The 18,080-nt window shown below is 36.1% G+C and overlaps 1 protein-coding gene across 1 annotated transcript; it reads right to left on the bottom strand.

Moving 5' to 3' along the window:
- Positions 1–104: 104 nt before the first annotated feature.
- Positions 105–12,605, bottom strand: LOC110098856 (probable E3 ubiquitin-protein ligase BAH1-like 1). Its single transcript, XM_020825798.2, has 7 exons — positions 12,301–12,605; positions 11,971–12,226; positions 4,017–4,261; positions 3,676–3,924; positions 1,022–1,159; positions 484–542; positions 105–378 (listed from the first exon to the last, which is right to left on the bottom strand). Exons 2-7 carry the CDS (start codon positions 12,179–12,181, stop codon positions 273–275), a joined length of 1,008 nt encoding a protein of 335 aa, XP_020681457.1. The 5' UTR covers positions 12,182–12,226; positions 12,301–12,605; the 3' UTR covers positions 105–272.
- Positions 12,606–18,080: the final 5,475 nt, after the last annotated feature.

Here is an 18,080-nt window from a genome sequence, read left to right as displayed (position 1 = left end):
AAAAAAAAATTACGCATTTTTATATTAATTTATGTTTTTCAACAATCAAAATTATTAAAAATTAAGAATATTTCCAAACTAACTGAGACCAAATTCCAAATTCCAGATGACAAAATGAAACAATATGAATCAGTAAAAGCCATAATTTCTTCAGGTTCTGTGGCAACAAATCATTATATATACCATATACGCATATTCCTTTTCATTGCTAGTAAGGTTTATTGCCTGTAGATTCTGAATAATGCAGTTAGAGATAAAAAAAATAAGCAGATTCAATATCCCAACGCAGTTATGGTCTGCCTCTCCCAGTACAGCTTGGCTTGTTTTACCATCTCAGCGCGTTCTTCTCTTAGCCTCTCTTTCCAGTACTCCTTGCACCTATGAAGGATTTCAATAAGATATTGAGCAGTGAAGCTCGGTTTGAAGATTGAACTGGAAATTAGAAAAAGAAAAGCAAACAAAGAACAATCAGGTAGAAGTTACCTGCTTCGTAGTAGATGATCCAGCTCTAACATATGCACTGGGTCACGGTAGGCGCCGACCTGTATGGAAGATGTTTAATTCCATGATAAAATGCTTATTTTCACTATTTTATTTTGAGTTTAATTTAGGCTTCGTTTGAGACGGCTTTCTTATTGCTTCCAAAAATAGCTTTTTAATACAAAAATTAAAATTTGTATACAAAAAAGCTGCTTTAAGAAGCTGTAAGAAAGCCGTCTCAAACGAAGCCTTAGTATAGTGAACAGTTTAAAGATGATTTGAAGCTAAGCTTCCTCGTTGAGAAGAACAAACTCCATACAACCCACGCACAGCTTGGCTAAATTATTTGAATAGTTGGAGGAATTCAGGGAAAATGGAGTTGCTTCTTAGATTAGTAGATGGTATTGGAGGCTAATTGTCGCATTAAAACATTTAGGACCAGCCGTTTACAGTTCATTATAAATGTAAGACAAGAACATAGAAGGAAAATATAAATTATTTAACATACAAAGGACTGAATAAATTATATAATGAAACATACCTCCCTGCATACAGGACATTTGGCCTCGCGAGATGCAGATCTAGGACCATCACAAATTAGAACTGACGCTGCAGCACAAACACAACTTTTGCAAAAAAGATGTCCACAACCCAAAGCATAAGGATTAAATACGGTATCCTGTCAAAAGAATTCCATTAAAATGATAAGTATTCACACCTTTAATTCTCCAGAAAAAAAATGTTAGAAATACTCTCCTAAAGAACGAGGAGTCATTTTCTAATATTTCCAACCTTAATAAAATAGGATTTAGAAGCTAATACTTGAGGAGTTTTTCTTTTATTTTTTTACTTTTTAGCCAATTAAAGGGAAACACATACATACATCGCATAGGCAAGCTTAAATTCAAGATCTCTTGGTCAATAGCCAAAGCTCCAGCCTATAGATCAATGTGAGCTACCCTTGAAAAGGAGCTCAATCAAGAGGCCATAATTCCTCGATATTGGCATAGGAAATAAAAAAATTGCAACATCATTCAGAATGTAAAATTAGTGGGTTCTTCTCAAGACGCTTTCATCGAAGGGAGTACTATGGATTGTATTACTATAGCTCATGAAATTCTCCATTGCTCACTCAAAAACAAGATGGAAAAATTCATCTTTAAAGTTCATTTTGGCAAGGTGTTTGGACGTAGTGATCAGAACTTTATTCTTTCTATTCTTACTAGTCATTTCTTTCCTTTTCTTTTCTTTTCTTGGGTGAAAGAATCTACTGTGGATGCTACTTCACAAGTTATTAAGAATGATAAACTTGGAAAAAAAAATTAAAACCTTTAAGAAATCAAGACAAGGGGAGCCATTGGGTCTTATTTTAACACTGGTGAGCATTCTTCACAAGATGCTTTCAGTCGCAACCGATGTCTCCCTGGAGCAGTATTCAATTTTCTAGATTCTTTGATTGGGTACTACTCCCAAACAACAAGTTATCTTCCTTAAACATTCAGTTTCTATTTGAATTCATTTATGGATTGAAAATCAACTACTACAAATATTCCTAAAATTTTCTTGGAAACTATGTTAGTAGAGACCTTGCTGAGGTGATGGGCTGTTCTGTGGAAAAACTTCATTTCAATTATTGGGGTATTCATCATGGTGCAAAATGATTGCAAAAATCCTTTTGGATCCCCTTGATTGACAACATCAATCAAAAGATTATTAGGAAGAAGGGCAACAGTTTGTCCAAATGAACTGAACTATTCTAATTAATTCAATCCTTACTTCTATCTCATTATACATTTTTTTTATTTTTTCCTTTTTTTTGGTTGCATAAGTGGGTGTCAACTAAATTAATAGCATTAGAAGGAACTTATTTTGGATAGGAAAAGAAAATGACAAAGGTCTTATTCAAGCTAGTTGGAAACACATCCGCAGGCCTAAAGAATTTGGCGGCCAAAATATTATTGATCTTATATATAAATAAGGAACTTATTTGGATAGAGACAAAGAAAATGGCGAAGGCCTTATTCAAGCTAGCTGGAAAAAACATCTGCAGGCCTAAAGAATTTGGTAGTATTGATATTATTGACCTTAAAGCCTTTAATTTTCTTTTCTTAGAAAAAAAAGGAAGATTTGGCAGAGCTGGGATTAAGCCAGCGTATAAATGACAAAGCTGGGATTAACACTTCTCATCAAGAGAGAGAGAAAAAAAAAAAAAGATAAAAGTTACAAGAAAGGGATAATTGAAAAAACCCCAATATATGCAGTGCATAGGCCAACGCCCAAAACTTGTATCCTCCAGATTAAAACAAACAAATATATCTTTCAATATACCTTCTGTTCTACAAAAATTGGGAAACAAAATCAATATATCAAACTCTTGGTTATTACATGGAGGTCAACACCAGCGTATAAATGACAAAGCTGGGATTAACACTTCTCATCAAGAGAGAGAGAAAAAAAGAAGAAGATAAAAGTTACAAGAAAGGGAGAATTGAAAAAACCCAAATATATGCAGTGCATAGGCCAATGCCCAAAACTTGTATCCTCCAGATTAAAACAAACAAATATATCTTTCAATATACCTTCTGTTCTACAAAAATTGGGAAACAAAATCAATATATCAAATATAGATGCGAGATCCCAAAAAGGCTACAATTACTGCGAGCAACATAATATTAGGAATGAAGAGAAGAATAAATTTCTATTCTAATAATACTGTGCTTAATTGGCTATTCTGCTAAGCTTGGCTGAGGAAAAGTTAAGAAGAGTGAAACACAAATATGTTGATTCCAGCCTGATTTATCACATGTATTGATATAACCTTATTGATAAGAACTATGATTTATCACATGTATTGATATAACCTTATTGATAAGAACTAAAAGTCTAAAACTGAAGCCCTTTTATTTTTCTAAAGGACCACACCCTTGTTCAAATAGCTTTGTCGCCACAATCTCGATCAAAATTTTTTGGATACCCATAGCCATAGAGAGTTCTTATATTATTTACAGAACAAGACTCCACCAAGCACATACTAAAGATCGAACGCTGGCATGCAAACTAAACACCTAGCACACTATTAACAGAAAGCAACTAACTATATTTAAGGACATAAAACTAAGATGCACAATATCTACTCCAGTATAAACATGGAATTGTTCAGTGACAATATATGCGAGTATAAAAGAGGAACCTTACCAAGCAGATGGGGCAACTCAAACTGTATTCATAGGTAATGGAATCCAATAGAACCATCGTCATTACAGGTTGGGAATCAGATAGATCACAAGAGAACTTTCGGAAAAATGAACCAGGTTCACCTGCATCTGAACCAGCGCAGTTCAAATAAAATGCACCCAGTTCTATTAGCCAAGGTGATTGCAATAGTTCTATCCGTTTAGCACGCATTACCATCTTGAAGTTTCTACCATTAACAGAGCCATGAACCTTACGACACGAAGAAATTACAATGGAATTACATTGAAAATAACTCATCACTGTAAAATAAAAGGATGGAAGCCACCTACAGAAAAACTTACTTTATCGTACTTCTTGAGTATTTTTCTTATAGCAACGGCATTCATAGTAACATAATCAAGTAACATCCTCACTTCTTGAACAGAAGTTTGCTGATCATCTGAAAAGCAATGGCTAAGGCGCCGCATATACCGTTGCAATCCATTGGAAAAGTGAAAATGGAGAAGTCGCCTAACTCTTGAGCTAAAACATCCAGCAATGTCTGAAGCTTCCTTTGATAGCTCATCAAAGAACTTCTGATCACAAGCTAACAATTGAAAGAAATGAATCTTCAGCATTAGAACTGCTATAACTATATGGGCTGCAAAGAAGTAACATCCATGCTACAAGCTAATTAAACTACACTTTAAAAGCTGTTTTAGAAAATACTTGGGCAAACAAATATGTGAAGAGTTCTCAAGGCATACTGTCGTACATAAGACTAAATATATTATCAAAACGCTGTACCGCAAGAAAAAGTAAAAGGCCAAAATTTTAATCCACTTAGATTAACAAATTGAATTATCTTAAAAATCAAGTTAACTTCTTTAAATTTGCAATTGCAGAGAGAATTCTAAAAGGTAGATTTAATGCATATATACAAAAGTATTTGTTTGTAGGGCTAGGAACAAGGTGTTAAATAAGATACACCTAGAAAAGCCATATGGAGGCCATGTATATAATTCAATAGATATGGACTCGTTTATACACAAGCTCACTGACTTTCACACACATTAGGTCCCAAAGATCACTCAAATAGAAGTGCAATATCTTGAGATCATGTACATAATTCAACATACATGGGGCACAAATGTACATAATTCAACAATCATTTTAGCAGGGAGTTTTTCATGGCACAAGAAATCGCTTGAACCCTTAGGAAATCATACAAGTAGTCATTGTCTTCGCAACAAGGCTTGCACCATAACTTGATTTGTGTAACAACTATCTCCCATCGGAGGTTGCATGTTCTTGGCTTGGACAAGCTTCCTGTTCTTCTCCGCAATAGAAGGTCACACGAGCATTTTTTTTCTGCAGTTAGAAGTTACACGACCCTCTTGCAATCGATTTTGTCTACAAGCCATGGACACGCCGTAGCATCTTCTTCTTCACCATCCAAGTTTGGCCTATATACTGTATGTATTAGCAAGATGATGTTTTAGTTGGTTATTAATTTTGTGTTTTTATTTTCTACTATTCTCCTCTGTCTTCTCTGCATGCGTTGAAATTGTGAGATAAAAAAGAGGATGGTTAAATGATTAATAGATTAGTCTATTTTCTAAGTCTATTTTCTGTCTTCACAGCTGCTCACATTGCGGAGCTTACAGTCCCTCCTAAGTTTCGTGCCGCCATCTCTTTCTCTTCCTCTAGTTCTTTCTTCTCACATTCCATCATGGATCGGCAACTGGTACTCTAGCTTAACCAGAGTTAAACGGTATGGCGATTCGAAGTTCCCGCCTCTCTCAGTAGTTCCACCTTTGATTTTGGGTTCAAAACTGTACACATCTCCCCCCAAAAAGAAAAAAAAAATTAAAAATAAAAACTTCTTTGTAAAGGTTCTTACTACTAATGTCCCTTGTGCTTCTTCCTTCTTCAAATTCATCAACTCGTCGGATGAGAAGATTTCACTTTCTGATGAAGAGCTGGAGGAAGATTAAAACCCCGGACCTTCCTTGTGGGATATGCCATCAGTCGTTAGCCATTACATGGCAACCTGTTAACTGTTGTAAGTAGAATTTGAAAGCTTAAATGTAACTTTGAGCTATTCTCTCTAGCAGACATTTTTTTTTTCTATTTAAATTTTCATGTGTGAAAAACATGGATATGGTTCTATCTGGTGGTCCTTGGTTTGTTAGTAGCAAGCCTTTTATATTCAAGTCATGGAAGCTAGATTTTGTTCCCCTGAAAGAAGATTTTAGGGAAGTACCTATATGGGTAAACTTCCTAACCTACCATTATGTTGTTGGTCAAAGAAGGGTATATAAAAAATTGCAAGCAATATAGGCATACTCTTAATCATTGACTCTCTCATTACAAAAAGGACAAGGCTTACTTCTTCTAGGATTTCAATTGAGATTTCAACTACCTTTGTTCTCCCTATCTTTGTCACCATCTCTGTTAAAGGAAAAGACATACAACAACCCGAGCTTTATGAATGGAAGCCCTCCATGTGTAACATGTAACACCTTTGCCCATGAAGCTTCCGATCATCCAAAAATTCTTGAGTCTACAAAACGAATGAGTATTAAAAAAAGTTGCAGCCCTCTCACAGTAAACCTAAACAAAATACAACTACTAAAGTGGTCACCTCTTTCTCCTACCTCATCCACACCTCAAGCACAGACTGTTTTGCCAAACATTAACATGCCTCCTTCGAATGCTGGTTGTAGTGTCAGATCTTCTAATTCACTCATTTCACCTGTATCAAGCCATTCAAAAGATCCTTCTATTTTAGCTCTAATGATGCTCTCCATCAAAGCGATGCTAACCATCACTCTTCCCCATCCAAATCCATGCATCCTCCCCAAACCAAGTTGGTTGGTTCCAAAGAGCTTCATAGCAGCTCATCTAACATCCCAGATCATTCTCTCTCTACATCTAATACCTTGCAGTAGGCTCAAAATGTGACCCCCTTTACTTTCAAGCAAAGAAAGGCTAGGAATAAATGTGGTACTCAAATATAACTACCTTAAGTTTATCCTTATCATAATATCTTGGTATGTAAGAGGGAATAATGGTGATGAAAAATCACTGAGTTCAAAAACATTATCAAAAACTATCATGCTAATCTCATTTGTTTAATAGAAATTATGTTGAATACCTCTTCTCAAGAAGACTTTCTCTTCTAGCAAATACAAAATTTTTACTATGAAAGATAATTGTAATGACTTTGATCTGCCTTGAAATAGTCATATATGGATTAAGAGGGATGCTTCCTCTACATCTTTTACTACTTTGATTACTCACTCCTAATTTATTTATGGTTGGCTCATATATTCTCAATCCTCTAACTTCTTCATTACTTTTATAAATGTTAAAAATGGTGCTAACAAAAGAAAAATTCTTTGGGATGCTATTGCAGGGATCTTTTATCCTATACCTAATCCCTGGATTGTTATTAGAGACTTCAATTGTATTAGGAAAAAAAGGAGAAAATTAGTGGTAACCCTTGACTCCCTTGCAAACTTATCGATTTCTATACTTGCATCTTTAACTTTAGTCTAGTGCAATTCTAAAATATAGGCATGCCTTACCGTTGGTTCAATCAATTCCTCAACAAACCTATTTTATGCTTTATTGATAGGGTCTTTTGCAAAACTCACTGGTTAAAACAATACCCTTTATACCCCTTAGGTTGTGTCTCCATTATCTTAAGATCACTCTCCTATTATATTATCTTTTGGAAATCAGCCTCTTAAAAGAAGATTTTTGTACAAGAATTATTGGAGCAGATGTCAAAATTTTATGGACATCATTCAAGAAGCTTGGCTTATTCCAATTTATGGGACCTCTTTTTCCCTTTTGCAATAAATGACATAATTTTCAGCTTAAGCTTAAAGATGCAAGTTGGAACGCTGTTAGACCGATCCAGTAGAGACCAGCCCTCGTTTACAAGAGGCAGAACCTCCGTTCTGCTAGAGACTCCCGCCCGCTTTTTGGGGTGGGGCCCGGTACGAATTTGAATGGGGAAAGAGGGGGTGGCCAGGAGGGTTGTTTGGGGATTTGGGGGGGAAATTATTGTATGCCTTAAGGAGGTTGTTTTCCTAATGCTAGGTGGATAATTTGAGCTTCCTGAAATTAGAATTTTTTAGGTTATGAGGGCTCTAGCTACCGTCTAGGGAATTGGGAGAGCTGAATCTTCTTCTCCAATTGAAGATCCAACTGTATCATGTTGTTTTCTTCATATATCTTGCAATAAAAAAAGTTTTGATATATTTTTCTTCCTAATTTCTTATTGCCTCATTCGAATGCTGCTTGAGAAGCTTATCGCTTGAAGTTACCACCGATCGCTACTATGCATCTGGTGTTCCATGTTTTACAGTTGAGGAGAGCTATCGGGGATCATGCATCCAGTGCAGAGTTACCTATGATACTTATAGAGGATTTGGAGGTAGTATTGGAATCACTGGAGCTAAAAGGGGTATGATAGGGAGAAGGAGGTATCAAGGAAGTGCTGATAAAATGGAAGAAGCTACCTGACTATGACGCTATATGGGAGCCGTACGAGAAAGTGAAACATCAATTTTCGGCTTTCCACCTTGAGGACAAGGTGAGTCTTTGGAAGGGGGTATTGTTAGACTAGTCCAACCGGTCCAGGAGGGACTGGACCTAATTTATAGGAAGCGGAACCTCTGTTTCGCTAGAGACTCTCGAGCCTAGGTATGAATTTGAATGGGGAAAGAGTCGACTAGGAGGGAAAGATAGGAGGGTTGTTTGGGGTGATTTGGGGGGAAAATTAAAGTATGCTTTAAGGAGTTTGTTTTCCTAGGGTTAGGTGGATGTTTTGAGTTTGTTGAAATTAGAATTTCTTAAGTTGTAAGGACACTAGCCACCGGCTAGGGATTTGGGAGAGCCAGATTTTCCTTTCCAATCGAAGATCCAACTGTATCTTGTTGTTTTCATTCATGTATCTTGCAATAAAAAGAGTATTGGTATGTTCTTCCTAATTCCTTATTGCCATTCTCTGATTTTGAGGAAATTACATCCACTTCCTATCAAACTCTTACTCCTATATCTCCACTGTGACTGATGTGAAACGTACATGCGATGGAGTTACTTTAAGAAATTAACGAGAGCAATTTAAACAAATAATCCCAAAGTAAAAACATCAATTTTCGGCTTTCCACCTTGAGGACAAGGTGAGTCTTTGGAAGGGGGTATTGTTAGACCGGTCCAACCGGTCCAGGAGGGACTGGACCTCATTTATAGGAAGTGGAACCTCTGTTTCGCCAGAGACTCTCGAGCCTAGGTACGAATTTGAATGGGGAAAGAGGGGGCGACTAGGAGGGAAAGATAGGAGGGCTATTTGGGGTGATTTGGGCGGAAAATTATAGTATGCTTTAAGGAGTTTGTTTTCCTAGGGTTAGGTGGATGTTTTGAGTTTGCTGAAATTAGAATTTCTTTGGTTGTAAGGACACTAGCCACCGGCTAGGGATTTGGGAGAGCCAGATTTTCCTCTCCAATTGAAGATCCAACTGTATCTTGTTGTTTTCTTTCATGTATCTTGCAATAAAAAGAGTATTGGTATGTTCTTCCTAATTCCTTATTGCCATTCGCTGATTTTGAGGAAATTACATCCACTTCCTATCAAACTCTTACACCTATATCTCCACTGTGACCTCTAATCTTAAGCAAGCGAAAAACAGAATATATCAGGACATGGACTGCCAACCTTTGAACTGCTCTCTTCTTAGTGAAACCCTCATAAATCAAAGAGCTCTTATGACATGCAAGTTGGAATCTTGGGTCTCTTCTTACTGTTATCCATGATTTATATTTTACTTGGGTGCTCATTTGACATGCAACAGACTTACAGTCATTTTACTCTTAAAATGTTAAATCTGCTATGTATATGGTCGGAATCATTCTGGATGGGCATTGTGATGCACTCAGCAGCATGGTTTTTTGCCTTATTGCAATCTTTGTTTTTTGTGCTTTTAGTTCTGTAATGGTTTGGAAGGTATTAATTTTTTGGGTGTTTTTCATGTTGCTGTAATTGCTGTTTATCAAAATTAAATAGACTGCGGAGTGCTGTTCTTTTAAAAAAAAAACATTGATAACATGATGATCTTGGATGCTGGAATAGTTTTGGTCATTGGAATATTGGTTGAACGGTTCTTTCCTCTGAAATTCTTCTTGTATGATAGGTGGTTGGAAGGTTCTTGCATTCTGATTTGGAATCATTCTTGATTGATTTGGTTTAACCTGGTGTTTTTCTCCTAGCTACAAATCCTGTTTGCTGAAATTATAATGCTGACAGGTTCAACATTGTTACTTGTTTGATTTACCTGTTCTTCACAATGATTGTCATTTCTGATGAGGTTCTTCAAAAGAGCATATCTCTTTTGGACCATTCTGGAAAATCATTTGCTGAACGACATACATATTATATTATCTTTTAGAACTATTTTTGGGTTGATGATGTATACAAAATATTTTTGTGTCTGCAATATAGATTATACACAGTCTCATTTCTATGATGGTATCAATTATTTCAATTTTATTTGGTGCAACATTGCTGCTTCTACAAATTTGTCTAGCTCGTTTGCTTCTAGTAGCATTGATGGAACCTTTGATATGTACTCCAATGTTGAGCCCTATTTTGGTTTTTAGCAACTTCAGTTTTAGATTTTGAAAACAAATATAATTTTTGTACTTTTTCAGTTGCTAGTTACTTTTTTATTCCAGCAATTTCTTTTTTAACTTCATGCACACAACAATTGTAGGACCACACTATCAATGAATCTGAGCATGGCTCTCAAAATTTCCCAAAATAAATAAAAAGCTTCTGGAAATTGTGTCAGTTCAACAAGCCTTTCTATAACTGCTGGCAAACAATACAAAGGCGTGTACATTTCATTATGGACAAAATATTAACCCTTTCAGGATTGACTTGCTAAATGAACTTCGAACCCATCTTTCTAGCCCACACTCCCTAATTTGTTTTAATAAACAATTTTTATTTAATTAAAAAAATATTATTTCATTTTTTATGTTATATTTTTTCATTAGATTTTTTTTTTGCTAATGAACATGAAGTACTTTTTGTTTGTTGGGTTGTTTATTTTGAGTGTTCATGAAGTCATAACAAATATCATTTTCTAAGCTTAACAAGCTGCTTATTTTTAAGCTCAAAAATGCTTGATAGCCTGGCTCGTTTATAGGTTCAAGAAAGCTCGCTAAATAAATTCATTAACCAGCTCAATAAGGCTCAATTAATTGTCTGTTAGTATGCTAAATAAGGTGTGTTTGTTAAGTTAATGTACATGACAAAAGTAAAGCTCACTAATAGCTCAATAAGGCTCCTTTATAATTTTATATGAGCTGCTCATTTTAAGCTCGACAAGCACGATACAAATCAAACATAAGCTGAACACAAATCAAACTTGAACATCTACCATTTCAAATAGACCAAATTTGAACACAAACAAAAAAGCTTGAATCAAAATGAAGCTCGAACCGAGCTTGAAAAAGTTGATAATAAATGAACTCAAACATGAACAATCACCTGCTTGGCTTGACTTGGATCATTTATAGCCTTGCTGGCATCTTCCTAACTTCATTATCTACTAACTTAGAACAAAGATATTAGAAGATTTTGTTCTAGTACAACAAAAATGGGTTCTTCCCATATATCTCAAAGTTATTCCTCTTATAATTGGAACTATGAATCAAGAGATGATCTTCAACAAAGTTGCTTCAAAATTCTTTCCAATATCTATCTGGTTTCGAAAGGCTAACATATATTTTGAAGTTCATGGATAGTTTTTTTTTTTTTTTTTTTTTTTTATCACGAACAATGCTCACTTACCCGTTTCAAACATTGAGTACCTCTTCAAGTGTTTATTGTAGTTGTGGTTTACATGGGACTGCGTGGCAACAAATCAAGGCAATTCACCAACATGGACATTAACGAAAGACTTTATTAGTTCATAATCATCTACCTCTCAATTCGATTTCCAAAAACATAACCAATAAATCTGATTTTGTGATCTAAGGGCTACAGAAGAGGCATCATATGCCACCCTGCATTCAACCTTCAGGACTCCTCTCTTTTCTCTCAATCTTTCACGACGCTTAGAACATTACACCAATACGATGACGCCAATAAATCCAAAAGACAAAAAGAGGCCCAAACAAGAGGATATTTTTAACATGCGTTTAGCAGCAAAAAACAACAAAATCCCAAGGCATCACAATACAATGTTCCAGAAAAAAAAAAGGGCACGAAATAAACCCAAAGTGGAGTCTGCAAACCTGGACAGATATCGCATTGGCAGACTTGCTCTGACCCGGTACTATCATTTCCGTCATTGCTCTCTTCCTGCTCATTACCATTCGAATCCCGCAACGACCTGCAGGCTTTCAAAACCTTCTTCAGCCTCTTGTACTCTACGTGCGAGCAATTGTCCAAAAACCACTCTTGGTCTCCGTGAAGAAACCCTGTAAAAGTCTCTCCAAACTTCATCCCCAAAGAACCTTTCTCTCCACTGAGCTTTCAGATGAAGATAAACTGGAAAAATCATAAAAAAATGATAAAAGATTCATTTTGTAAACATAAATTTACTTAACATGGATTGAACATACCCTAGGAATAAAATAAAAAGACGATAAGACCACAATAGATTCACGATCTTAAAGCAAGGAAGGAAAGCCGAAATAGAGCACTAGCAGAGGAATAAGAAGGAGCTTCGCCTCTGAAATTGAAGTAGGAAGGCGATCTGCGCCGCAGATGTTTTACGTGACGAAATCGGCGATTTGAAGGAGAGAGAGAGAGATGGAGAACGTAGAAGCTTCTGGGTAATGAAATAAATGAAGGAGGCGCGGTAGCGGAGAACGATGCGCCGTCGCTCTTCCCCGCGGGTTTCCCGCTTGCTTTTAGGCGCATAGAAGTTTTCTTTCCTTTTTTTTTCTCAACAGACTTTTAAATTATTTTATAAGAAAAGCCATCGCTCCAAAATTCGTGCAGCAGTGGGTCCCATCCCTATGCGATTTCAGAGAGCTCGGTGTAACTAACTTAACCGACTAGAAATCTAATTTAATAAAAAAAAAATTTCATAGAGTTGGTTGTAAAATTGTTTTTTTCACAGCAATTTTATAATTAACTCTATGATTTTATTTGGGATGATTTTATTACTCATTTTTAAAGAAGCTTTTAGTAAAAAAATTAAAATTTTGTATTAAAAAGCTATTTTAAGAAATAGTAAGAAAGAAAACTATAAAATATTGCGGACATCTCAAATATACTCGTAGGCTTCATTTTAGACAACTTTTCTATTGCTTTCTAAGCAGCTATTTAGCACAAATATTTTTGGAAAAAAAAATTGTACTAAAAATTACTTAAGAAATTAGTAAGAAAGTTGTCTCAAAATGAAGCCTTAGTTTTAATGAGTTGACTCATTTAAAAATGTTATTTTAATATTATTTTAATAAATATTAGAATTCAAATATTTCAATGCAAAGTTATTAATAAATTAAAAATTTATATCTTGTTTTTTAATATTAAGTGGTTTGTTTTTTTTTTTTTATTTCTCCCATAATTTTTTTTATCATTTTATTATAACAATTACTTGAATTAAAATTATTTATGTCTTTCATAATAAATGAGTCAACTAAAGAGCTAATTCGAACTCATGAAATTAAGTAGAGCTCAAATTTAAACTTAGTTTAATTAGTTAAGCTCAAGAGCAAGCGAAGGATGGCTATAGCAAAACTTAACTCTTCTTGTTTGCACTTTACATTTGATATCATCTAAGGTAGTACTAAGGTTTAGTTGACAAGGTTGGGATGGAGAGAGATAACTCTTGAAATGACTATTGAGAAATAACATTCTGTTTCAACCATTATTGGCTATGAATTTTCTTTTTTATAAGTTATGGGATTCGAGCACGAGCAGCGGGGGAAGAACTTATCGTCCATAAATCAATGAGCCACACCGCTCAATCCCTAAAAAGATGAGATAACAAGAAAATTGGACCTCGGCGATCATCATTCCTAAGAAGTCATCATCTATGATGTTTATAATTTCAACATTAATTTTATATAATTTATTTATCATATAAAATATAATATTAGTTAATTAAACTTGTATGCATAATGCTTCATTTTTTTAAAACATAATGTTTCACTTATCAACAAAATTTAGTAAGAAAATGTTTTATTTATTTGCTTGATATGTCGCTGAAAATTGTCTTGATTGGGCACGAATTTTGAGGCATATCCAAGTAAAAAACTTCCAAAAGTAAATAATGGACCATCCAAACTTTAATTTCAGCAAACTTATAGTCAAACTAAATGTCTCAAATAAACAAATCCAATGACATCAAAATTGGTCCAATCTGAGCCCTAATGGGTCCAAATCGGGAACCCGAAGCACATTTGGAAGATTCAAAGCATAAATTGGATGACCAAATGGTATTCAAATATAGCATGCATATGATCGAATCAAGCAGATCGACGAGACGAATCCAATGAGCCCAAGATCTTTTAATTCTAACATCATTTGGGAACATAAATAATTGGCAAATATTGTATGATCGAGGGGATCAACAAGAGCTATCTGATGGAGTACCCCGAATTTGCCCCATATCTTCTTCATATTTACAGCTTGACATAACATTCATAGTAATAAGCATTGATAAGCAAGAATATGATAGATTACGGAAAAGACATTTATCACTACAAGAAATTCAGGCATTACCGACGATTAGTGATAGATTTTCGGTGGTTTTAAAACAAACTGGCGGCTTCCCGGCGGTTTTAAAACTGCTGGAATAAACCGCGTAGGAAACTGTTTCTGACGGCCAATTTTCGAAGGTTTATATCACCGGCGGCTTTCCGGTGTTGGAAACGACCGGTAATTTCTGACGGTGCTAACGCCGGTGACTGCCGGTTAGTTATCGGCGGCGTACTGGCTATGAAAACCACCAGTATTACCGACAATCAAACCGTCAGATCATCGTCGGTTGACCACCGGTGACCGCCAGTAAATCGCAGTTAATCACTAGCGGCTTACCGGCTGTCAGAACCACAGGAATTACAGGCGGCATTACCGCCGGATTATCGATGGATAACTGCCAACAATCATCAGTAAACGGCCGGAAATTACCGACAGCTTTAGTGAACTTTTGGCGGCTATGTTAGCCGTACGGTATCGATGTTTCTGGCGGCCAAACTGCCGGTTGGCCGCCGAAAACCTGTAGCAATTGAAAAAAAAATTTGACAGCTTCCCCTTTATTTTATTGATTTTTATCATAAACTCTAAACCTACACAAAATAGATAACAATTATCACAAATATGTATAACACGCCACTATATTGGCAACACGCCACTAGAATCAATCACAACTATTATAAATTCTACAATGCTCATCAAAATAAATTAACTCATCAAACCAAATAAACAAATAAAGAATTTGATTTCACACAACAAGTTCATCAAACCAAATCTTTAAACCAAATAAGTTCACATATAAGTTCATCATAAGTTCATCAAACAAATAAGAGTACTAATCATCCTCCGTGTCCTCGTTGTCTGGTGATGCATGTGGCTGCTCTTGCACTTTCTTCTTTTGATTTTCATCTCTATATGATTGCAGCTCTGCCTGCATCTCATTTTTAACCTTTCTCATATATTCTATCTCTCTCGTCAATGATGCAACTCTCTTGCTTACACTTTCTTCAGCTCGACTAGGATCATAAAATGCTGAGGTGGATGAACTGCCCTCATAAGCATAGTCTTGCGAAGCCAAGCCATATACCTTCCCCCTCTGCCTTCCTCTAACAACATCTGATCATGTATGTAATTCTCTAAAAGCACTTTAGACACTCTCTTTTTGTGAGATATATACCAAGAATGATATATGTAATGGTAAAATTATCGATACAAATTTATTATCAAATTTTATCATGATGAAAATACAAATATTTGAATATAATGATCAAACAATATTGGCGCTCCTTGAGTTTTAGTAATAAAGTTGTTGATTAATTGATTGAGAGTGACCTTGAATTATCTTGATTTTACTAAAGATGCAAATCATTTTGTTGAAGGGGTACAATACTATGAGTGTCATCTCTGAGTCCTTGTCTCTGGAAATATGAAATCAATTATGATTAGATGGAAGCAGTATAATGTGAAACTCTTCTTTTGAATTTATGTCAAGTAGACCTCTCTTTTACACCATCAAAAATAATTTAGCATTAGCATTAACTTGCCCACTTTTCATATACAACATCCATGCACATTGGGGATTATTATGTATAGAATAATATTTATTATTAAAAGTGATAGCGAAATAATATGATATAAAAAATCATATATGTATTTTCTTAGTATGATACCCGCTTTCTCATGAAGGTTACCAAACATTTCTCAAGATTTAACCCCTCAGGATTTCGTAAATTCGGATTTGAAGGATTTACGAATCCTACTTAAATGAAATCCTTGATTCTACCAAACAACCCCTAAGGTTGACCTCCATAATTCATGTTTAGCTTCAAGTCCCTCTCTAGCCTTACAAACAAGAAGAATACATCAATCTTTCTATGTGTGTTTGGATGAGCATCAAAGCATTAATAATAGGAGATTATCGAGCACTTTGTTAGGGAATTTACCTAGAGCAAAGTGGAGAGCCGATGACTAGGGTAGAGGAGATGGACGAGTCCGACGGCTGGAGAAGAATATCAGGGCGTGCAACTCAAGGAGACTGGAGAGGAGAGGGGTTCGGCTTGGGGGCGAAATCTTCGACTGGAGTTTTGGCCAAAATATGGTCCTAGAGACATCCCTTTAAATTATGTGACAAATATTCTCTATTACATTTTTTTAAGCTTCGTTTGCCTCTCTCTTCCTTTTTATCTAACTGGGTAATTGTGCTTGTTTTAAACCTAGATAATTAAAGACAATTTTTTAGCTTTAATCTCTTATCTCTTTCTCTCAACTCTCGTAGGCTCAATCCATATATATTGTAAGTCTTGATATTTTTCACATATAGTAGTACAAATAGCATCCTCAAAGGAAAAGTGAAAACGAAAATGTGTAAGTCTAAAAAATAAAATATGGAACATCTCGCGGAAAGCTCGATCTTCGTAGAGTGACTGTCAAACAAATTCAACATGTGAGAAAGTTTAAATAATTATATTAAAATTAATTGTTTAAGTACATATTGACTCAAACACACAAATAATTATATTAAAATTAAATCATAAATCCTAATTATTGAATAATTCACATTTCTATTAAATTAAATTATATGATCTAGATTATATTGTATGATTTTCTTTGGATTTGAATCATAACTTTGTCATTGTAATCATATCAATTACATCAATTAGTTATTTTGTCCACCAAGGAGAGAGAGAGTTGCTCCTGGGTTATTCCATTTCTTTTTCTCCTTTGTTTGGATAATATTATTGATACATCGTCAAAAATTATTTTGATCGGGCGCGAATCTCGGTGCAAAATCAAGTTGGAAACTTCAAAAATTAATTCGGAGACCATCTCAACTCCGATTTCAGCAAACTTATAGTCGAACTGAACGTCTTGGAAATACGAACCCAACGACACAAAATTCGACTCAATCCAAGCCCAAACAAGTCCAAATAAAGGACCCGGAGTGCGTTTGGAAGCTTCGTACCACTGTTTGAGTTACCAAACGATTTCCAAATATGACTAGCTTATAGCCGAATCGAGCGGCTCGACGAGACAAATCCAACGAGCCCAAGATCACTGAATTTTGAAATCATTAAGGCCTCCAAATGCCCGACAAACGGTCCATGATCAAGGGATTCAATATTGGCCGTCCACCAACCACTCCCCATTTACCCTTGATCTCTCACCTATTTACAGGCCATGCCACTCCAAAAATCTATAAATAGACCCCTCATTTCTCTTGAAAGGGGATGGAAGCAAGAAGAGAAGAAGAGAAGAGAATGAAGAAGCTCCTCCTTGACCACCGCCGAAGTTTCGCCGGACCACCGCCGGACCTTCGTCGGACCATCACTTGAGGCCCTCACCTCCGCCGGACCACCTCCTGCTGTCGTTGCTCCGCCAGACCACCACTTGAGGCCTTTTTCTCCACCAGGCCACCACCTGTGGCTCAGACTTTTGCCGGTCCACCACTTGAGGCCCTCATCTCCGCCGGACCACCGCCTGACGTCGTTGCTCCGCCAGACAACCACTTGAGGCCTTGTGCTCCACCAAGCCACCACCTATGGCTCAAACTTCTGCCGGACCACCACTTGAGGCCTCACCTCCGCCGGACCACCGTCTGATATCGTTGCTCCGCCGGACCACCACTTGAGGCCCTCACCTCCGTCGGACCACCACTTGACGTCGTTGCTCTGCCGGACCACCACTTGAGGCCCTT

Source organism: Dendrobium catenatum, unplaced genomic scaffold, assembly GCF_001605985.2.
Source record: "Dendrobium catenatum unplaced genomic scaffold, ASM160598v2 fragScaff_scaffold_249, whole genome shotgun sequence".
Classification (NCBI taxonomy): Eukaryota; Viridiplantae; Streptophyta; class Magnoliopsida; order Asparagales; family Orchidaceae; genus Dendrobium; species Dendrobium catenatum.
This window is presented reverse-complemented; position numbering and strand designations above follow the sequence as displayed.